The sequence below is a fragment of the Muntiacus reevesi genome, chromosome 13 (assembly GCF_963930625.1).
Source record: "Muntiacus reevesi chromosome 13, mMunRee1.1, whole genome shotgun sequence".
NCBI classification, from domain to species: Eukaryota; Metazoa; Chordata; class Mammalia; order Artiodactyla; family Cervidae; genus Muntiacus; species Muntiacus reevesi.
In genome coordinates, this window is record NC_089261.1 from 42,850,568 (window position 1) to 42,873,455 (window position 22,888).

General features: G+C 48.5%; 1 protein-coding gene across 6 annotated transcripts in view; it reads left to right on the top strand.

Moving 5' to 3' along the window:
• Positions 1-22,888, top strand: part of JADE1 (jade family PHD finger 1) — a 58,714-nt gene that overhangs the window by 15,057 nt on the left and 20,769 nt on the right. For 5 of the 6 annotated variants that reach the window (XM_065904935.1, XM_065904940.1, XM_065904937.1 and 2 more), the window contains exons 2-6: positions 4,328-4,405; positions 14,465-14,550; positions 16,699-16,856; positions 18,653-18,840; positions 21,159-21,370. In XM_065904935.1, the coding sequence (XP_065761007.1) occupies positions 4,354-4,405; positions 14,465-14,550; positions 16,699-16,856; positions 18,653-18,840; positions 21,159-21,370 (696 nt within the window). In that variant the 5' untranslated portion in view covers positions 4,328-4,353. Of the gene's footprint in view, positions 1-1,907; positions 2,048-4,327; positions 4,406-14,464; positions 14,551-16,698; positions 16,857-18,652; positions 18,841-21,158; positions 21,371-22,888 lie in introns of those variants that run through there. The other variant, XM_065904939.1, reaches the window with a different exon arrangement.

Consider the following 22,888-nt stretch of genomic DNA (forward strand, 5'->3'; position numbering starts at 1 on the left):
CGTTAAAAGGCTGAGTGAAAAAGTTCTAAAAGATGAAAAAGATGAAATGAGTGGTACTGAATGTAAATGGTTTTAATTGGAGTGGTGGATGGTACTTAGTGGTTTTGAGCTGAGCCCTGGAGAAGAGGTGGGATTGGGATGGATGGGTGAGGAGGAGAGGGCCAAGGAGCTCTGGGAGCTGAGGCTGAAACTAGAAAGAAGAGGTGTTTTATGTTAGAGGCCAGGTGGGCTGGTTAGTGGGTCTTGGTAGGAGAGATGTTTGGATAGAGCCAGGGGAGGGGCCAGGTGGTGGAAAACCTGGGTTTCTAGCTGGAGCCTTTTGCAGTGTGAAACAGAGGGAGAGATTGGCAGAGGAAATAGCCTGGAGAGGTCGCCTCATAGGCTGAATTAATTTGCTGTAATAATTCCATAAGGAAGGCTGAGCATTGAAGAATTGATGCTTTCTAACTGTGGTGCTGATGAAGACTTGAGAATCCCTTGGACTGCAAGGAGGTCAAACCAGTCAGTCCTTAAAGAAATCAACCCTGAATATCAATGGGAAGGACTGATGCTGAAGCTCCAATATTTCAGCCACCTGATGCAAAGAGCCGACTCATTGGAAAAGACCCTGATGCTGGGAAAGATTGAGGTCAGGAGGAGAAGAGGGTGACAGGATGAGATGGTTGGATAGTATCATCAGCTCAATGGACAAACTTTGAGAGAGAGTGAAGGACAGGAAAGCCTGGCGTGCTGTTTATGGAATTGCAAAGAGTTGGACACAGCTTAGTGACAGAACAAGAACAAAGAAAACCGTGGGCTTGGAGAAAGGAAGTGAAGTGAAAGTCACGCAGTTGCGTCCGACTCTTTGCAACCCCATGGGCTGACTGTACAGTTCATGGAATTCCCTAGGCCAGAATACTTGAGTGGGTAGCCTTTCCCTTCTCTAGGGGATCTTCCCAACGCCTAAAGCAATCTAGGTGTAGGTGACTAAAGATCTGGTGGGGCAGTAGGGGGACTTGGAAGGGTCACATATTATGAAATGATGGGCCTTTGCAATTGAGCAGAAAGGTAAGAAGGGATTGTTGTTGATATTGCTTGGTCGCTTAGTCATGATTCATTGTGACCCCATGGACTTTAACCCACCATGCTCCTCTGTCCATGGGATTTCCGAAGCCAGAATACTGGAGTGGGTTCCCATTTCCTTCTCCAGTGGATCTTCCCGACCCAGGGATCAAACCCACGCCTCGTGCGTTGGCAGGTGAATTCTTCAGCGTTGAGCCACCTGGGAAGCCCAAGAAGAGATACATATTAGTAAATAAGTGAGCAAATAGTAAGATTCTGAATATGAAGGCACTGCAGAGAGTAACATGCTAGATTATATATGCGTATATGTATATGTTAAGTATTAACAGTGTTTTGCCCAAAATGTGCTGCCGCTTTTTGTGCTCCTCTTTGTTCTTCAGGACTCAGCCCAGAATTTTACCAACGCCATCAGCATGTGTTTCTCTAGTCTTGTATTGACCACTGTCAAGCACTCACCATGTTGAATTCCTGCTGACTAGTCTGTCTCCTCAGCTGGACCAGGAGCTCCCTGAGATCAGATGCAGTCATTGTGCTCCAGCACCTCCTCATATATTAGACATTCAGATGTTTGTGGGATGCATTATATGCTATTACGTTTTCTTGCTGCTTTCTCTGGAGCGTTGCAAGTAGCCCTTTTAATTGATTATTACTTAGCTTACTACCATCTAGATAATAATCAGCGAGTGCCCTGAATGATGCTGAGGGCCCTCTGCTTGCTCTCATTGGTTTTCATTGGACAGATGTTTGCAGCTTACAGCCACTGTATTGTGTGTCTTAAAGACAGTAACATGTGCATACTTTGATTTCTTGAAGGAGCAAGTAACCCCAGGTGAGGTAAATCAGCCTGATGTCAAGGTTTAAGTACCTCAGAGCCCCAGAGGCAGCGATGCTGGCAGGCGCTTACCCCGTCACCGTGCAGCTTCCCTGGAGAGGTGCGGCACGCACAGCATTCTTCACCTCCTCTACTCAAGCTCTTTCAAGGCTGGTGAGAATGGAGTTCATTAGAAGGAAAATACTATTTTTACTTTTTTTTACTTGCGTAATTTTGCTTGCAAGTATTTCCGTGTGTTAGGAGCATCATCCATTTTGGCCAGTGCTTGCATTTTGCATATAGTGACTGTTGAAAGCATGTGCTTTCTCTGAAAACTGTGTATGAACACTAGGAGGAGAGCATTTTGGTTTAAAAAGATTCCAAGCTCTTCTGTTTAGGTAAATGCTAGTTGTCTGAATCAGTGAAGATGCAGCCAACATTTGTTGCCTCATTTCTAGCCAGGGTTTGTGGCCTTTCTCAGCCTCTTTCTCCTCCTCACCGTTCTTAACACCTGCTCATGATGGGGGAACTGCATTCTTCTTGCCCTGATGCTTCACACTGTGATTCTTAAGGAATTCCTCTTTAGGAAACACTTTCTTTTTCTTTTTTTCTTGTTCTCAAGCTTTCTTGCAAAGTAGGATTTAGGGAGCTGAAGCTGTTTCTGGTAACGAGTGGGTCTTTGCCTTTCTCTTTTCTCCTGGTGCTTCCTGACAGTTTGGGGGGGGCAGGGGTGCCTTCTAGAAAGTGGGAGGACAGCTCAGCTGTCAGCACCTAGCATTTTGGCAGAGGGTGACAGGGCAGGGAAGATAATCACGCGGGCAGTGGGCCACAGGAGTTTGCCAGGAACTTTCTCTGGGGTGGGCCTGTCCTCGGTTGCTGGGTGTTCGTGTTACGGGTGAAGAGGGCTCTGCAGAAAAGCCAGGGGTGCGGGTGGGGCCGCAGTGGTTGTAGATTCTATGACTGTTGACGCTACCTGTAACCCGGATCAGGACTCATGTCCTGGCTTCCTCTTGAAAGTTCTTTTAATCATCTTTTGAAGAATCATTTGGTAAAAACATAGAAACCTTAACTGGTGAGTGTCTCAGGAAATTTACAGTATAGACTAGGGACCTGATTATTTGAAAGAATCATATATGTCTGTTTTGAAGGTGGGAGCAGATGCATTGTATGGTATACTTTCAGCTTCTCTTGACTTCAGTTTTCCAGTTTCGCTCAGAGCAGACCTTTGGGTTTTTATTTCTGACCCGTAGAGTGGTTTCTGTCTTGGCCTGTTCTAGCATAGTGATGCTCCACGTTCTTTCCCCACACGCTTCCTGTGTGCCCCACTCGTAGAAATTCATCGCATTGTGATGTTGGGATTCCCAGGGAGGGAGAGGTTGGGATATACTTTACTGAGGGGCTGAGCCGGGAGGGGATGGCTGACTAACCATACTTTGACTGGGAAAGCCCGCCTCTCTCTTTGGGAATTACTGATCTGGCAGTAATATTTGGGCCCTAAAGATGTCAAGGTGATGAGTAATTTTTAGTTTGGAAAAGCTTTTTGGTTTTGTTTAGAAAGCCACCCTGTCTGAATATAACCTCACGGTCATCTGTAGGCGTTGGGTGGTGGCCGTTCGGTCTCGGTCCACTGCCCTCTTTCTCTGTTCTGTGGTGCTGGAGGCCTGGTACCACCAGCTGCCTGGCAGGAGCTGGCCCGGTAGGCGGGGTGTCTGCTCAGACTGTTGGGTTGGGCAAGGCCTGTAAGGAGTTGGGGGAAAGGTAGTGAAATTGGATTTTTGCCTGCTCACAATGTGACCTTGGGCAGGTCAGCGCTTAAACCTTTTGGACTTGAGTTTCCTCCTGAGTAAAGGGGAGGAGTCTGGCTAAGAATGAATTGCTGGGGGGTTGGAGATGACTAGGATAGGCATTTGCATTCCCAGTGTCCCATTTGTTTTGTTCCTAGAATTCTAGGTATTCAGTTTTTAGGATTCTTTCAGCAGTATTTGCCCGAGAAGCAGTGCTGCCCCGCACAGTGTAAATACTCACACATCCTGGCATAGCCCCATCCCTAACCCCCCACCCCCCAATACACGTGTAAAATATGAATCTGTATGTAGTGAGGAAGCACTGTGCTCATTGCCATGGGCTTTTTCCGCAGAGCTTGCTGCCAGTCAGCTAAAGAGGCTCCCGGAGTAGTTGTAGTGATAACGTCAGAGGAGCGAGAGAGAAGCCTGGCACCTTTGGGAGACCTGCTGATGTGTAATTTCTCCACCTCTCCCCCTCCCTTTTGAACCTGTTCTGTTAATAATTGCACCTAATCATGTCTCTCTGGTCTTTTTACTGTTTATAATTCACATGCTACTTAAAGCCGACTGTTTGCTTTTTGTGTGCTGTGAATCCTGGCTGCCATCTGAAGCACAGCTCGATGGCCGTGTATTATCATCTTGGGTTAAGTGCTGTCTCATTGCTTTGCAGGCTGCCTGCTGCTTCCCGGGGAGATCATGAAACGAGGTCGCCTTCCCAGCAGCAGTGAGGATTCTGACGACAATGGCAGTAAGTCCTGCTTTGTTGTTCTTGGAGCCTACCAGGGTTTGGGTCCATGTAAAAACAGGATTTTTTAATGTAATGCTTTAAAGAGCTGAAGCGCTTCATGTATCAGTGAGGTCAGAGAAGAGCCAAGGCCTGAGTATCACATCTGAGTGGGATGCTGCAGGCCTTCATCTTCCTGGGTGAGGTTCAATGCAGGCGGCATTCCTCGGGCTTCCTGTTTGTTGTCCAAAGGTGAATGATCCAGTTTCCAGAGTCACTAGTGTGTCTGTTTTTCCTAAACACCATTTACAGCACTTCACAGTTGCTCTTTATGAAAAGGGAACTTAATCGAAGCCAGTTAATTATTAACTAGTCCAGCCTGATACAAAGGGAGATTGGGCTGCCTGGTGTGATGTGAAAATATCAAGCACAGGTTTTTAGTAGGTCACGAGTCAGCGCTCTTCAGTGGATTTGAACATGACTGTATTTAATAATACTACTGTCTGCGACTCAGCTCTCTGGCATCCTCATATTTTCACAGTGCAGCTGAGAACCAGAAGTTAGTTGGCTTCCAGGCAGTCAAAATAAATGTCACACAGCGTCTGTGTATTGGGAAGCTCACAGACGACCCAGGGAAGAGTGTCTTTCAGATAACAAGGAAATTTTGAACCTAGCAGTGTGCCTGAGCTCTGGCCCATTATCTTATGTTTTGTATTACAGATCAGATTTGGGAAATCTTGAAAGAATGTTTGCTCTGCTGAGTGATGGGAAAGGTATTGGGCCTCTTTTCAAGGAACTCTGTCTTTGACACATGACTTTCCATCAGAGCTGGATATTATCAGGACAGTTGGAGATGCCTTTCTTATGCACTGTGGAAATGAGTATATGTAGACACACATTCAGAGGAGGGAGGGGCCAGGGAAACCTATAGAGAAGGTGGAAGTTGAGCAGGTCCTGAAGGATGAAGTTGTTTTATGCAAACGGTTGTTTTTCTGTGCTCCAAGTGTTGGGCAGATTCAGTTACGTTCAGTTCAGTTGCTCAGTCGTGTCCGACTTTGTGACCCCATGGACTGCAGCATACCAGGCCTCCCTCCCTGTCCATCACCAACTCCCGGAGTTTATCCAAACTTACGTCCATTGAGTTGGTGATGCCATCCAACCATCTCATCCTCTGTCGTCCCCTTCTCCTCCCGCCTTCAATCTTTTCCAGCATCAGGGTCTTTTCCAGTGAGTCAGTTCTTCGCATCAGGTGGGCAAAGTATTGGAGTTTCAGCTTCAGCATCAGTTCTTCCAATGAACACCCACGACTGATCTCCTTTAGGATGGACTGGTTGGATCTTGTTGCAGTCCAAGGGACTCTCGAGTCTTCTCCAACACTACAGTTCAAAAGCATCAATTCTTCAGCGCTCATCTTTCTTTATAGTCCAACTCTCACATCCATACATGACTACTGGAAAAACCATAGCCTTAACTAGACAGACCTTTGTTGGCAAAGTAATGTTTCTGCTTTTTAATATGCTGTCTAAGTTGGTCATAACTTTCCTTCCAAGGATTAAGCATCTTTTAATTTCATGGCTGCAATCACCATCTGCAGTGCTTTTGGAGCCCAGAAAAATAAAGTCTGCCACTGTTTCCCCATCTATTTGCCATGAAGTGATGGGACCGGATGCCATGATCCTATTTTCTGAATGTTGAGCTTTAAGCCAACTTTTTCACTCTCCTCTTTCAGGTTCATGAAGAGGCACTTTAGTTCTTCTTCACTTTCTGCAGATTAAAAGCAGCAGAATTAAAAACAGCAAATTAGAGAGCAAGGCTTTGCTGTGGGCAGCCGCACTGACAGCCGGCAGGACTATTAGAAACAGAAGAGCTCAAATACACTTTGGCTGGAGCTTCGGGTGCAGGCATGGAGCAGCTAGGAGGAGAAATGGTGGTGATGGGAAAGCTGTGACAAACGGGGAAGGGCTGGGACCCTCTCAGACAGGCACTGGGAGCTGACCTTTGGCACGAGGGAGGAGTGAACTGGGTGAGGAAAGCAGAGACACAGGAGTGAGCACTCTGGGAGAGGGGCTTGCCTTCTGTTTCAGGGAACTGTATGAAGGGGCTGTACCCCACCTGTGCGAGCCGTTGGGAATGCCTTCTGAAATTCTTGGTGCTTGTTGGTTCACGACCCTCGCTGCTTGTTTTCTTTAATATTTACTTAGGCTTTTTACTCCTTGAGGCAAAAATGAGCTTAGGTATTCCTTTTCTGCACCTCTGGTACCTGTCAAAGTGTCCTCTGGAGTTGTATGCACTCCCTAAGTGCTTGCTGCTTGCTGAGTACACAGTGTTGTCTTGCAGCAATTGCAAAAGGAAACCATTGCTTTTTAGGTTCAGAATTAATCAGAAGAAGGGTTCATGAATTGCTTCCAGTGCTTGATGAAAGGCTCAGAGAGGCCTCTTCCCCTGCGTTTTTGGCTGAGGAGCAGGTCTGTGCTTGCTCTGACTCGGGCCTCTTGTCCACCTTGGGAGGCCTGGGTCACAAAAGATTCTCCTGGGATGTTCTGTCAGACTTAGACTCTTCTGCTTTTTGGAGTAGAGCTGCCAATAGAAGGGAAATGTTCTAGTGTAAGTAAGGAACTGAGTTTTAAATTTTTATTTAATCTTAATTAAAATTTAAAAAGCTACATGTCTAGTGATTACCATAGTGGACAGTGTAGTTCTGGACCCTGACCCAGTCCAGGCCTTCTCAGCTGTCCAGAGGCCCTTCCATTCATTATTGCCGGAGGACATAACAAATCCCACAGTCTTTGTGGCTTAAGCAACAGACATTTACTTCTCACGAGTCTAGAGGCTGGAAGTCCACAGTCAAGATGTTGGCAGGTTTGCTTTCTCCTGAGGCCTCTCTGCTTGGCTTGCAGACCGACTCCCACCCTATTACTGAGTCTTCACAGGTCTTTCTTCTGAGCATGTGCATCCTTGATGTCTCTATGTGGTTAAATGTCCTCTTGTGGTCCAGTGACACGGGTTGGGATCCATCATTTTAATCACCATTTTAAAGCCTTTATGGCCAAATAATATAATATAGTCACATTCTGAGGTACTGGGGGGTTATGTTTCAGCATAAGAAATTTGGCAGGGGACGCAGTTTAGCCCATAGGAGACCAGATGCTTCATCTAAACCTGTTTTTTCACCCAGAGCTCTAGGAGGAAGAAAGGTGTCCAAAGTCCCCACCAAAACTGTATCCATCACGTCACCTTCTTTGTAATGAACTGTTTTTGTCCTCCGGCTAATATGTTTGTGTCTGCTGGTCTCCCTGAAAAAAGCAGGGATGGAGGACTAAGGTAGATATTTATAATGTGCTGGAGGGTTAATGTAGGCAGACCACAAAGCTGGTTTTTCTTCTGCCCTAGGCTCCATGTGGAAATTGAGTGGTGGTGGTAGAGGATGAAGACGATAGCTTCTGATAGCTTCTATCAACAGCATAGAAGGGAGGCAGGCTGGCCTCATCATGGTTGATCCAGTGGAAAGAGTGTGGTAGTACTTTGTGGTTGGGCTGCCTGTCTCGGCCTTCTGATTTGGTCTTTGGGTGGTGATGGTTGTGGCAAACAGCTCTCATTTAGAAGCCTTAGAACGCCGGGTCATATAGACACATGCACACATCTACACCATAAACACACTTTTCACCTTCTCTGAGGGCGACTGCTGTCCTGTGTGGGCCTCTGCCACCAGCCTGCCTGTGTGCGTTGGGGACCATCCTCTCGTGTAGCACACGGTGGGTGTGAGTAGGGTGCCTTCTGCCTCTGCACTCAGGTACCCAGAACTGAGCCTGCCCTTAGTTGAGTCTGGGTGCTTGAGTTAGTTGAGTTAGTTGAGTCAGTGCAGTGGCCCCTCCCCAGCCTTTCCAGCTTGCGTTTCTGACAGAAGTTTGGCAGCAGCTCCCAGCCCAGTGCCTCGCATGTCCAAGTGGAGAAGAGACAGCTGCAGACGTCAGCTTGGGGCGCCCACAAAGCCATGGCTGGACCCGGCTGACCTCCTGGGCTGGAGCCCTTTGCTTTGATTTCTGGCTTGGTCCAGGGGAATAGCGACATGGTATTTACAGTTGGGGATGCACAGGCACTTTCTGCGCCAGTGCAAGCCCGCCTCCAGCTGCAGGCATAGCTGTGGAAGCCTTTCTCCAGGTGCCCTGGACTGCCAGCCTCGCAGTTGGATGAAACCGTGTTGGGGTGTTCACAGGCTGGGCTCCTGGGATGGGGTGGCTCAGCTAGTCTTGGAAGTTTAATGCCTTGTGCCAGGGCGCAGCCTCGGGAAACAAGTGCTTTATTTCCTCCCGAGTCCTTGGGCCTCCGTCTTCAGGGCTTTTGGCAAATGCGACAGTGGGGTGACCAGCAAGTTTCAGTGTTTCCATCCAGCCTGAGGGGGGAGAAGGGGAGCTGAAGGTTGAGTTGGTCATCAGTGGCCAGTGATTTAATCAATTGTGCCTGGATAGATAATCAAACCTCCGTAAAAATATGAAAGCTCCGAGTTCGGTGAGCTTTCAGGTGGTGAACCTGCGGTGCCTGGGAAAGACCGGTGTGCTCTGAGAGGGCTTGGACGCCCCGTGCCCTTTCCCCAGGCCTTGTCCCGTGTGTCTCTTTATTGGCTATTGATTCATCCCCTTCAATATCTTTTTTATAATAAGTTGGTTATCTAATGTGGAACATGTTTCTTTGAGTTCTGTGAGATGCTCTAACAAATGACTTGAGGAGAGGGTCTTGGGAACCCCTGCCAGTCAGAAGCATAGCTAACGACCTGGGCTTGGCCTCTGAAGTGGATGGTGTGGTCTTGTGGGACTGAGTCTGGAATCTAGTTCTGTCTCCATGTCAGAATTGAGTTGAATTTTTGGACACCCCGCTGGCACTTGACAGTTGCTTGTTAGTATGCGGAAGCTTCCGCAAGCGCATATTGGAATTGGGTCTAGGAACCAATTTTGCGTCATGCCCCAAATTACAGCCCTGTGTTGACCTCTCTATGGGAAGGCCTGGGGTGTGGCCAGGGGTCATGGGGCCGGGCACCGTGGGGACGCCTTACCTGGTCTGGTTTCCACACCTGTGCTGACCCTGAAAGACTTCTGTCTTTCCCAGTTACCCAACCAAGTTCTGCTCCCTCACTTGTGATGACAAAGACAGAAAACAATTGAGTAAAAGTCAAACCGACTGATTTTGCACTTAGCAATGCAGGTTGATGAGTGACAAACATGACGTTATGTGAGGGCTTTTGTTTTCCTGGGCTCTCTCCAGCTCACAGATAAACAGTGAAGAAAGACCAAAGTTTTTAGTGGATGAAACACACTTTCTGATTTGGACCTTTTATGCTAGTTACATTTTTTAATGACTTGCTTTCACTTTGTTTGTTTATTTACTCTGCTTGGTTTCCTTCATGACAAGTCTTCAGAGGTCCTCAGTGGTTTCTCTTTTGCATAAAGGTTAATAACTCTGCTTCCGCTTCTATTCCTGTGTGACTGGACCTTTAATTTGCTCCTTTCACACCATCAGTTGAATCTTGTGACACCGAGGAGTTGTGTAGGAATTCTTGAAATGTGGGAATTTTGGCTCAAGTACTGCAGGATGTGTGCTGTATGCCTGTCTCCTCTAGGCACGTGGAGATGGTTTTATCCCTTTTCACACCCAGCTTGTGGCTTGTCGACATTGACAGGCAGAGCATCATCTTGGGCTCAAGGAACAAGTAGCACCTGATCTGCTCCATGGACTTGGACTTAACAGAAGGGCTGGGTGACTATGAAACATTTGTGTCAGTTGGTTGAAGGTCCAGGTATGTTGAAACATTCCTGGGCCAGTGCTCTGAACGCGCACCCATCAAGCTTTGTGCTTTGGAAGATAAACCGCAGAGCTAACAAGCCATGTTGGGAGGGAAAGGGGTTGGGCTGTGGGAGATGTGGGGTCAGGCCCTGGTAGAAAGAGCAGGGGTGTGTGAGGCGGGCCTTCTACCACACAGTGCAAGCAAATAGGGACTGTTAAATCTGTTCCCTTCTCAGACTGGACATTGCGTAGCACCACCTTACTGGTATAGGGCTGGCCGCGCCTTGCCGTCTCCAGTCTGCACTGTTGTGACATGGACTGGCTCTCTGGGCTCCATACTTGCTGGTCCCAAGCATCTTATTTTGTTAACCTGGTTTAACACTCCTGAAAACAGCAGCGTGGTATTTAGGGTCTAGAAGCAGGGTCTGAGACAGGAGATGCGCCATCTGGTCGGGGGTGAGGTTCTTTGGTAGCTTGCCTCTGTGGCGGTGTGAGCACCCACCGCGCTGCCGTTCCCTCTTGTTGCTGAACCTTTCATGCGTCGCACCACCTGGAAGGCTTAACACGAACTACCAAATGTTGGAGGTGTGTGCGGTATGTATCAGATTTACTCTCGAGGCTTTTCCCTTTTTTTAGATTTAAGGCAGGACAGCATGACTGTATTTCAAAGGACAGTGTTGAAGGTAAATGCAGACTAGAACCAGAAAGCGGGGTTAGCAGTGCAGAGCACGCACAGGATCATGCTCCTGATGCTGTGATCTGCGAGCCTTTTGTCACTTTCATCACCCCTGCGTTTCTGTTTTAAGGGAAGATGGGGATAATAAAACAAAGCAAGGCTTTATTTTTCGCTAATTCTTCTCCGTGTTTTAATAGAGATTAATTGCTGATACTCAAAGTACATGTCAAGAATTTAGAAGTCACTTGTCAGTAGAGTGGACTTAACTTTAGGTAATAATATCTTGTGTATGGGAAGTAAGGTAATTTTAAATGTTATGCCGAATTTTTAGAGTTCCTAACTCTTCTCCTGAAAGCAACAAGAAAATAAAAATTTATTTGCCATATTCTTAGCTTGTCAGTAAATGTCAGCACTCTGAAAACAAAAACAAAATATAGCTTTTAACCTAGCATAATCTTAGCACACGGCTTTTCAGAACTAATGAGTGGCCAGTATCTTACTGTAGTGTAAATTGTTGTCTCCTAGTCCTTTCGTGTTAGAAATACTCTGATTTTTTTTTTTAACCCAACATACTTTAAAAGTTCTATAACATAACTTTTTAAAATTAAAAATAAGTGTGAATTGTTTTGCTTGGATCACGGTCTTGGAGGAAGTGGAGAGAACGTGGCTGAGAGAGAACTGGTATAGGGACATCAGGCATTGCTTGGAGCCGATGGAGGTGGTTCTGGTCAGGAAGCAGGGGCCCCACCATGCTGTCTTTAAAGGCACTAGCGCTTTATTTTCCGTGACCTCATTTTCCTTGAGCTCAGAAGCCTGTCTTCTAACAGGTAAAACAGCGGTGCGTTCTGAGTACCTGCCACCTTCAGTTCTTGGGTTACAGTCCTCAACAGTGACACTGTATTTTTTTGTCCAGTTAGACATTTTTTAAAACATTAAGCATCTGCTGTGTGCACAGCACTGACTTAGGTGTACTGGATGTTGTAACTAGTTATTACATAGTTTTAAAGTGAACTAGAGGGAGGAAATCGCCAGCAACAAGGATCTGCTGCTGGACAAGGGAGGGAGGGACCAGCTGCTTCTCACTATTCAGCAAAGTCTAGGTTCTGTACAGACCACCTGCGTAGAGTAAAATGGAGCGTTTTCTTCTCCTTTATTCTAAATGGATGGCAGAAAATCATCAATTATTTTCTGCTCACATTTAAAAGTGTACACTTTGATACATGTTGACATGTTTACACCCATGAAATCATAAAACCGAAGAGAATCCTTCCCTTCCCTCTTTCCCCAGTCACCTCTGATCTATTTTCTGTCACTATAGATTAGTTTATATTTTCCAGAGTTTTATATAAATGGAATAGTATGTACTCTTTTTATCTGGCATTTTTCACTCTACATAATTATTCCCACATTCATCCATGTTGTGTATGTATCAACAGCTCATTCTTTTTTAATGCTGGATAGTATTCCATGGTATGGATATGCCACTATTTGGGTGGTTTCAGGTTTTTGACTTTATATGTAAACTAAGAACATTCTTTATGTCAGCGATAATTTAAGCTTAGCTTTCCCCCCAGTCTTGCCCTTTCTGCAAAGGAGAGTTTAATATTAATTTTTCTCTTCCTCTTTTTGCATTAGGCAAATTAAAAGGAAGAGAAACAGACTATTTCTGGGTGGACCAGCGTTTCTCTTGGGTAATACAATTAGATGCCAAATTTGTAGCAGTTTTGAATATCTGTTTTTAAAAACAGGCAACATTTTTCAAGAATGTGAAAGCAGTCCTAGGAAAAGTTTCAAAATGATCACCGTTCCTTGGATTGAGTTCTGTGCCAGCTGCATGGAACCTTGGGAACCAGCCTGGAGGTTGTCCCTAACACTTCAGCTAGCGATTCACAGTAGAGGGGCCCCCCGTTCCGCCCTGCATCTCGGCCCCCTCCCCCGCCTCCTGGGCGGTCCGTCCAGAGTATGCCTGTGCTCTTCCCCTGTCCGGGCCCAAGGACTGGAGGGGCGAGACAGGCCTGTCTAGAGACATGAGCTGCCCAGCGGCCTTCCTCTCTGGGTTCCTAATTTGGTTTCTGTCTTCCTTTTTCCAATAATGACCAGATCTAGAACTTCCTGCAAGTCAGACTTACCCCAGTATGCCCAGAATATTCCTTTAGTGTGGGAGTGAAACTTTCTTGTTCATTCAGGAGTCTAATACTGAACCACGCAGTAGGGTTACTGGTAGGAAATCTGTTCTGCTGGCCTAAGAGCAGGCTCAGTTGACCCAGTAAACAAGCCTCAGGACTGGTCATCAACGGTAGTGCTCGCGCCTGTTGAGGGACGCTTGGCAATCCCCTTAGTCTCCATCACGGCAAATCTGATGATAGGCTTATGTGCAGAATCTGTTTCTTTATATCCCCAAGGTCTTAAGGGTGCTTTGATTGTGTCCCTTATCTCTGGAATCTGTAGAGATATGGGTTTTCTGTTTGAGTGAAAAGTGATTTTGTTGATAGAATGGCAGTCCCCCTCAGGTTTTAGCTTTTATTTTGGGGGGAGGGAGAGTGGTGTTAATTTATGGGAAACGCTACAGTCTGTTGAACATGGAGGAGAGTTATTAGGAAGTTAGACACACTGCAAGTAGTTAGGAGGGTGGTTTCGGATCTCAGGCAGTGATGCAGCATCCAGAGACTGGAGGCAGTGACAGGGGTGGAGAAGAGGGGCTGAGGTGCTGGGCAGCCGAGTTCCACTCGGCCATTAGTCGGATGTGTGCTGAGCGAGGAGAGTTTAGAATGACTCTTGAAGAAGAAGACCAGGTTTGAATAAAACATTGAGGCCAGTTACTGTAGTACTGAGGTGACCCACCTTAGGAGCACTCTGGGCCTGATTGATGTCTGATCTGAAGGTGAACGTGGACCTGGTGCTCGTGTGGGAATGCAGGTCTGACATTCTCCCGGGTGAGACTCTGGGTGTGGACGCGCCCTCCCCAGGGAAGGAGGCCTGGAGCAAGAGGACTCAGATACTGTGGCATTAAGGAGACTCAGGCGGCCTGGTGGGGCTCCCAGTTCCCTTGATTTAGTGGGGGAAGGGGCCACTTCCTGTCCTCTGAGCTCAGAGAAGAGCCGGTGCCGGCAGGCATTTTCTGGGGGAGGGGAGCAGGCACTTTTAAAGGTGATTTGGCCGCAGCCCCTAGTCTGTGGCAGGCTGGAGTTTTCCTGCTCTAGGAATTGCTGAGTTCTTTTGTGGAGTCAAAACTTTTTTCCTAATGTTTTGGGGTATGGATTTAGGATTATAGCACAATGATGTTAGCGTTTGCAAAGTTCCTGAAAGTTTTTTAAAGAGTTTCCGGATTTATATTTACCACTGAACCTCTTAAGAAATGCAGGCTTCTGGATGAAGGCACCACCTCCGTGGTGTTCTTGAGCGGCCTCTTCCCTCTGCGTGCGCTGTGGCACAGCGGCCCTCGGCACTGGGTGCGGAGTGGTCTTGCTGGCTTGCTGTGGGACGCGAGTGTGGTGGGGGTGGAGGAGCTCCTGGGGAGAGGGGAGAGCGCGGCGGCCGTCTCCGGGGGTGGCACTGCGGGCGCCTTGCTGCGAACACTCCGTGGTTTGTGTACCTCTGATTGACTGCTTTTCTTGGGACATTTGTGTCTTCAGGCCTGTCGACTACCTGGTCCCAGAATTCCCGATCCCAGCACGGGAGAAGTTCATGCTCCAGACCTGAAGATCGAAAGCCTTCAGAGGTATTTCCCGACTGCTGGCGTGACTGCGCCTGTTCTGCATGTGTGCGTGAGTGCGTATGGTTGACACACACCTGGTTGTTGGTATTGATGTCAGTGCGTTCTGGGGTGACTTATGTAACCCCTCTCTTCCTCAGTTTCCAAATCTGTAAGATGGGGGTAATACAGGTGTTCACCTTACAGGATCCTTATGAGGATTAAGAGCATTAGTACACAGAGGTAAATTGTGCTCAGTAAATGTTAGCTGTTATTAATTATATTCTTCAGTTTTTTTGACTGAAAAATCCCATGGACAGGAGTCTGGTGGGCTACAGTCCGTGGGGTGCAGAGAACCGGACACGACTAAGCGTGCACGCACTGTAGGAAGCTGGTACCGGTGTGGGAGCAGCCGTCCCACAGCTGGAACCCCTCCCGGTGTCAGCGCTGGGCAGTGTGGGTGGCGTGGCCTTGGCCCTGACCTGTGTTTTGTTCCAGGCTGTTGCTGTTTTTAAGTTTCTGGGTTGAAATGACTCAGCTTGAAGTGCTGAGGTTGAGCCCTGCTGGGGACCTCCGAGCTCACGTCCCTTTGAGGGCGTCTGCCTCAGTCTCGAGCACCCACTCCCGAGTCTCTAGTGCAGGAAGAGTGGACTGACTGCTTGTTCTCTTCTTGCTTCAGTTTGATTTTTTTTTTTCCCCTTCTTTGGCAGATTCCCTTATTAACTACTGATACTCATCAGACCTAATTGGAATATGTTTTTAACTAATCTGCTTCCTGAAGATGTAGAGCTGAGACTTGAAAGGACTTGTCTCTTTGGGGATGGGGAGGGTGTGACTGACAGTTCACGCCCCCTGGGGCATGGGCCCCTGACCTCACTTGTGCTTTTGTGGAAGGCGAACAGCCCGCTTCCTGCCAGTTCCTGGGACTTCAGTGACACACAGGGGAAAAGTCCAGATCCAAAACGGCAGGCTGGAGACACGGCCCTTTTATTCAGACGCTGCCTCAGACTTTATTATGGTGAAGTTTATTAAAGTGATCACCAGCCTGAAAAGTCACCAGGAAAAACAAATACGGACCTATTAGCAGGCATATAATGTGAGCTCTGCTTCGCAGCACAAGAAAGAGCTCCTGTCCCAAGAAGAGAGAGCTGAGCATTGTGACTTGTGTAAACAGAGAATGTAGCTTACAGATGCAGGCTCCCTTCGTGCCAAATACAACTCGGGATGTTGCTGATGCCAGGGTCGGTGCTTCCTCCTGTAGCGCTTAGACCCGCGTGGACTGAGGCGAGGCCCTGGCGGGGAGTCTCCAGCAGGAACAGCAGGCGTGCGGGGGTCCCCTCTGTGGTTGGTCCCCCCTTGACCTGCGATGAGGCATTGAGGTGCTCTCTTGGCAGAGGGTACCTTGGAATCTTGTGGTCTGTTTTTGGCAGGGTGAGGAGAGGCGGGTAGCTTGCTTTCTTCTTTTCCTCTCCTCCTCCTCCTCTTCTCCCACAGATGCTGCTTTCTTGGCAGAAGTTACACTAGGTGAGGGAGTGCAGACACAGTCTTTACAAGCTCCTTTCTGCCTGGACTCCCCTGCTCTGTTGTTGCTTCTCTCCTAGATTTTTGCAGCCTTTGCTCAGCCTCGCATTGGCCACTCAAAACCCGCCTTTCCAGACACCTTACCAGAAGCCCTGGTGCCCAGCGGGCAGGGGCCGGGTGGAGGCAGCCTGAGGGTAGGAATCGAAGCCTTGGTGCCCTGGGTTTTGGCTTGGTGTTGTTACATGATTAGTGGAGTTCTAGTTCTTAAATATTTACCAGGAAGGTGCCCTTGAGTGAAATATCTCCTTCTAGGGGTTTTTAGGCGCATTGTCTTCAGCAGCCTGCTTGCTGAATTGGGAGTCTCTTAGTAGTTTCCCAGGAGGACACTGAGGTTCCCGAGTCTTGGTGGCTGGCTCAGACATGGCCGTCTTGCAGAGCCAGGGAGGGGGTGAGGGTACTGAGCTGCTGCCGCTCCCGTCCTGAGCACGGCCCAGGGTGTGGCAGGCCCAGGGCTTTCCTCAGTAGGTCAGACTGGTTCTCTGTTGAAACAGTGACCTGGTTACATGACAGCACCATGGTTACCCTGCAGCTGCCAGTGCTCTGAAGAAGAATGCAAATACCCAGTGTCAATGACCCTGTTCTCTCCCTGTCCAGGTGTTTAGGACAGACCTGATCACTGCCATGAAGCTCCATGACTCCTACCAGCTGAACCCGGACGAGTACTACGTGCTGGCCGATCCCTGGAGACAGGAGTGGGAGAAAGGGGTCCAGGTGCCAGTGAGCCCTGGGACCATCCCCCAGCCTGTGGCCAGGTAGATGTACCTGGGAGAGGGGCTACCCCTCCCGCAGCAGTGGTCTTACTGCCCCGAGAGCCAGCCGGCTGTGGGGAGCAGTGTTGAAGTTAGCAGTAGGGTTTCTGGGGGAATGAGAAATGGTCCAGAGGTGGTGCTGTGGGCCTCCACCTTGGGAAGGTGCTGCTCTCCTCAAGAGGAAGGTAGATTCCAGGACTTCTTGGGAAGTGGGGGGCGGGGTGGGACACCTGGATGTAGGCACAGTGGCTCCTTCCTCTCTGGAGGCTGCTTTCCTGGGGAGGGGTGTCTGCCTCCACCTCAGGGGGAGGACGGGGGTGAGCAGTCCTGTCAGGTTAGGGCTGTGTGGATAGGACCTTAGAGTCCTCCTTGGATGAACTTTGCCCACATGTTCTTAGAGACTTTCTATTGATTTTACTTCCAAACCTCTTTTCCCCTGAAAGGTTTTGAGGGTCGGTCTTTGATGACCCGCCTCAGCATGAATCTGGGCCTGTTTGCTCACCTGTCTGAGGCTCCTCCCAGGGAGGGAGCACCTGGCTTCACTGCCTTCTTGTCAGTCAGCTGCCTGCTTTGCGAAACGTCCTCTTTCACCATCACTGAGTGAACTGAGCTTACCCTCACCCCCATCATGTCCTCAGGCACTTGAGATGATCGAGTCTGATTATTGGGTTAGGGGTCCCTGGGGCAAATGTCCCCATAACTGTGCAGGATTAAGTGACCCTCCCAGGCCGGACCGCCATCTGGGGAGTGAGTGGAGTGTTCACTGGGCTCTTTGGGAGTCGCCCACCCCTGGGGCACGGCACCACGGAACTGCTCAGTGCTGGCGTCCCCATCCCAGGCGTTCTGAGCCCAGCAAAGGACAAGTAAACACCCACAGAGCTTGTGGAAGTTTTCACCTGAAACCCTGCCCTTAGTTGAGTAGGAGGAAAAACCCCCTTAAATTTGCCTATGTCAGTGTCATATATTAATAGATAAAGTCACTCTGGTATTATCAGGGTGATGGAAATACTCTGACAGACTCCTTGGACAGCTGGGTATTAATGCAAACTGCCGGCGCCCTGAGACCTGGAGGTGGACGGACAGTGTGGATGTGAGGGGCTCCTGGGCCGCCATGGGCTCCAGTCAGCAGTGGTGGGACCGTCTCACGTGCTGTCCTCTTCCTGAGCGGGTGCGAGGACAGCATTCTCCAGGTGGAAGTATGAGGAGCAGAGGGACCTTGCCTTCTGTCCTGGGATCCCCGGTGTGTGTTGGGAGCATCCCTAACGTGGCCGGGACTCTGATTCTCAGGCTGCCTGGTAATGGTCGAGGCCCAAGTTTTAGCCCTGGAGGTGATGGTTCGCCCCTCGGCTCCCCAGCGCTCCGCTGTAGCCGCTGTGTGGCTGCTCTTGTCTCCCCCATGTCCCAGAGAACCCTGTGCTTCGTGGTCTCCGGCAGGGGTGGGCAGGCCTGGTTCGTGGAGGGAGCTTCAGACGTTCACCCTCGACACCTAGGGCAGAATGCATTCTTGTGTGTGCGCCCCGCTGTCAGATGGCGGCAGGCACTCGGGGTCCTGGGAAGCCACACGGAAGAAACTGGCGGTGACAACTTCCGTAGTTTTGTCACTTGTCATCTAGTTTTATTTTAGGGGCTTTAATGACTCCAACTTTATTTTATTAGTGATGTTAGGGTGTTAACTCTTAACCAGGCGGTGACCTGGAGTTTGGGGATTGGAGGTGGACGCTCAGCCGGGGCCTTCTGGCAGACAGACTTGCTTCCTTGTGGCAGGAAGGGTAACCCGGCTGCCTTTTCTTCTTAACCAGGGTTGTATCTGAAGAGAAATCCCTCATGTTCATCAGGCCCAAGAAGTACATTGTCTCGTCAGGCTCCGAGCCTCCGGAGCTGGGCTACGTTGACATCCGCACGCTGGCCGACAGCGTGTGTCGTTACGATCTCAACGACATGGACGCCGCGTGGCTGGAACTGACCAACGAGGAGTTTAAGGAGATGGGTGAGAGACGGCTCTGTTGCCTTGTGATGAGTAGAGGCCTGCAGGTGAGGGGAGAAGCTGCTCACCACCTGGGCGCCGGCTCCATCTCAGTCTCAGGCCTGCGCGTCCGGCTGCGGCAGACCCGGAGCCTGCGTGTGCTCCCTGGGCGAGTGGTGGGACCCAGGAGGGCTGTTTCCCATGGGGGCGGAGCAGGGCTCCTGGCTCCCACCCTGACCTCCAGCCCTGAACCTGCCGCTTCCTTACCTCCAGGAAAGGGAGGGGGCCGAGCTCTTCAGGTCCGTTCTTCAGCACTGACCTGCTGTTTCTCACAGTAAGCTCCACTGTGGCCAAGCGCACCGTTTTCCAAACACGGCACCTGTGCTTTCACCTCGGCGATTCCCCTGAAGCCCTTTCCTAAACCTGAGTGCTCCGTGTGTCTGTCCTGGCTCTCCCTGGTGAAGCCGCCTTCGGGTGCCCCCGCCCACAGTGATCTCCGCGCATCAGTCAGTGCCTGTGTGTGTGCAGCTCAGGGCTCCCGCACCTCCTTGGCTTGTATCTCCTAGTGTCACCACCAGGATGACACGTGGGTCTCGGCTTGCGCGCCACTGCTGACTGCTGAGGGCTGCCTGAAGTGTGTGGGATGGCAAGTCAGTGAGGCCCAGTCTGGGTTCCCTATGAGAGACTGTGAGGATTAATTAGCTTTGTGCGGTAGGTCAAGGTCGGGAAGTGGTGGCACAGGCTCTTTGCAGCCTAGCTTATGTAAGTATTTATGAGATGGTGAATGGATTTCAAAGCCCTGCTGGACTGAGACTGTGTGTGTGTGGGGGTACCCGAGCCTCACGTGGGGCCTGGCGTGTGATGGGTGACGCCATGCCTGCTGCTCCCCAGCCCCTGAATAAAGACCCTGTGGACTGAGCCAGGAATTTTGACAAAGCTGATTCGTTCCTCATGAGCTTGCTTTTAGATATTAGTGGCTAGACTGTTAGCAGACGACGAGGTTGCTTTATAGAATCTGTTCAGAAGTTTTCTCTTAGAACAGAGTACTATGTTTCAGCTTCATAGACTTTGTGGAAACCCCTGTATTCCACCAGACTGGCTCGGTGTCCTGAGTTAAGGCAGAGGGACTGATGGCCAGGGGCTGGGGGCTTCTGTGGATGGTTCAAGGGGTAATGCTGGGTCTCTGTCAGACAGCAAGGCACTGCTGAGCGCTTTGGCAGGATAATTGATGCAGTTTTCTAACACGTACTGAACACATACTTGAAGACATTTACCTTGGCTTTCATTGGTCTTTTTAATGGTGAAAATTAATTATAGGGTATAGGGTTGTATTTTCAAAGCCAGTGATGTTTTCAAAACTGGTAGGAAGAATTGAGGTGAAAGTGTCTGGCCACGCAGAAACGATCTTGTTATTAAATAGAGTTTGAGATGAGAGGTGGCTTTTTTGAATATGTGTTTATTAGGGCCTATCACAGTGCCAGCACTATTGTGTTCTCCAGGTTTTTAAAAACTGGAAGTGTCAGTTAAATTTATGGTAATGCATAAGAGTTGTTGTTGGCTCTGATGACGTTTCTGTTGTTCCTTAGATGTGTTTTACTATTTTTTACAGTCTGTTTTTTCTTTCTTGCATGAGTGTTTTCATTGTAGGAAGTTTGGAATACATCCACAAATGGAAGAAAATAAAAGTCTTATCCCACCACTAGTTATAACCATGATAACCGCTTAAAGTTTATTTTTGGTCATTTCTTGCATAAGAATGCATTTTATTTGATTCACAAGGAGCTGTCTTTGCTTCAGACATTGCTTGTATTTCTGTCTTTCATGGGTCTGATTAGCTTATGCATCTCAACTAGTAAATTCAGAGGGTGAGGAGGGATAAAGCAGGTAAAAACATTTTGAGTGTTCACAGTGAAATGGAATGCTGAAAAATGGAATGTTTTTGAAAAAATAACCAAGCCATACTAAACTGTCATGGTTTTGAAATCTGTTACGTGTCAGTTGTTATATATAATATTGTAATGAAATGACAACCTAATGTATTCAATACTTAATATCCTTGAACCCTTTTGGGATTTATCTTTCACTTTTCTACCTTCCAGTGCTGTGTCTTCAGTACCTGATCATAAAGAACAAACTGTTGTGTGGATATATCTTTCTGCCTTTTAGTTCAAAGATCCTTCCTTGAGCGGGTCAGAGAGACATTCAGCAGATAATATTTGGGACACTCAGGATACATTTGTTTATGATATTATTTATTCTCTGTGAATTCATTAGTATAACTAATATTATAATATTTATTCATATGGATTTATCAAAATAGGTTTGTGGCATTTTTCCTCCAGGAATGCCCGAGTTAGATGAATATACCATGGAGAGGGTCCTGGAGGAATTTGAACAGCGGTGCTATGACAACATGAACCACGCGATAGAGACCGAGGAAGGCCTGGGGATCGAGTATGACGAAGATGTCGTCTGTGACGTCTGCCAGTCACCCGATGGTGAGGATGGCAACGAGATGGTGTTCTGTGACAAGTGCAACATCTGCGTGCACCAGGTAGGTGGGCAGCGGGACCCGGGAGGAAGCCACAGACAGGGTCGGGGACGGAGGACGTGTGCCCGTCTTTTTCTTAATACCGGGTGTTTGAAGTATTTCTTGCTGCTTTTACAGCCAGGAGAATGGGATCCTGTGTTAATTTTCTCGGGCTGCTCTAATAGAGTGTACCACCAGCTGGATGACTTAAAATGACAGAAATTATTGTCTTGCTGTCTGGACACTGGAAACCCGAATTCAAGGTGTCGGCAGGGCCACACTCCCTCTGAAACCCATAGAAGAGTCCCTCCTCAGCTCTTCTGGCTCCTAGCAGTTTGCTGACAGTCGTTAGCATTCCTTGGCTTGCACCTGTGCACCACTCTGGTCTCCGGCTTTGTCATCGCTTGGCGTCCTCGCTGTGTGTCTCTGTCTTTACACTTAGCCGTCTTCTTGTAGGAAGACCAGTCACAGTGGATGAGGGGCCCTTCCTGCTCCAGTGTGAGCTCATCTTAATGGACTGCATCCGTTTTCTTCTGGGTTAGGACTGTAACATAAACTTTTCGGACACAATTCAAAATGTCACTTTTGCTGACATCACAATAAACTGAGCCCCTTTCCTTGAACGTTGTTTCCTGTCCTCCCTGATGTCAATAGGATTTGGCGGTTGCTTCAGTAAGGATGGGCATAGGGTAATTTAAAAAGCTTGGGAGACTCTCAGTCTTGACTCTTCTTTCATTTATTTTTTAATACAATAATAAAGTAATCTGTATTTCTGTGGGGACGCGTGTTCATATAATCTCTCTAAAAGGCTCTTCTGAGGTACTTGCTTTGAGTTCACATGTTGATGCTGAGATGACTTGTGTGGGATGGTGACTTGGCGACCTCTGGGGAAGAAGAATCAAGTTTGTCATTCTTGGTTGTCCTTCTGGCCGCCTCCTGGGGGTCCCTTCTGCCCGAGGACTTCACAGGCTGTGTGGCCTTACCCCATCTCATCCTGATGACACATGAACCATAGTCTTTTGCTGTTATAGCCATCTTGTAGCTCTGGATTTTCAGATGACCAGAGAGCTTTCCTTGGGACAAGGGAGAATTCTCATGGAGGTCTTGTTGTCTCAACATCATGAGCATTGTGGCTACCATTTTGCTCCTTTGTGCTATTTTACTTGGATGACATTTCGTGTTTTTTTTCCTTGCCAGTTTTACTTTTTTCCCCCTCATCCTGAGAAAAGTTTTGTTTGAAAAAGAGTTCTGCTTGGAAACTACTCATACCTTCTGTTTTATGAATGAGTCAACTGGTGTCAGGGTGGGCTCTTCAGAGTCGACAGTGGGTTACTGGCAGAGTTGAAACTGGAACTCCAGCGCGGGGGCCGTGGGGGAGGGCTCTAGACACCCCACCCCCCGGCCTGGTCTTCTGTTCTTTCGGCCACACCACATTGTCTCTTAGTATTTCCTGGAGTTCCTTTTTCTTTTGAGATGTTCTTCATGACTAGTCTTTAAGGCAGCCTTTGTTTAATCTTCTAATTTACTTAGACTTGTTTTTCC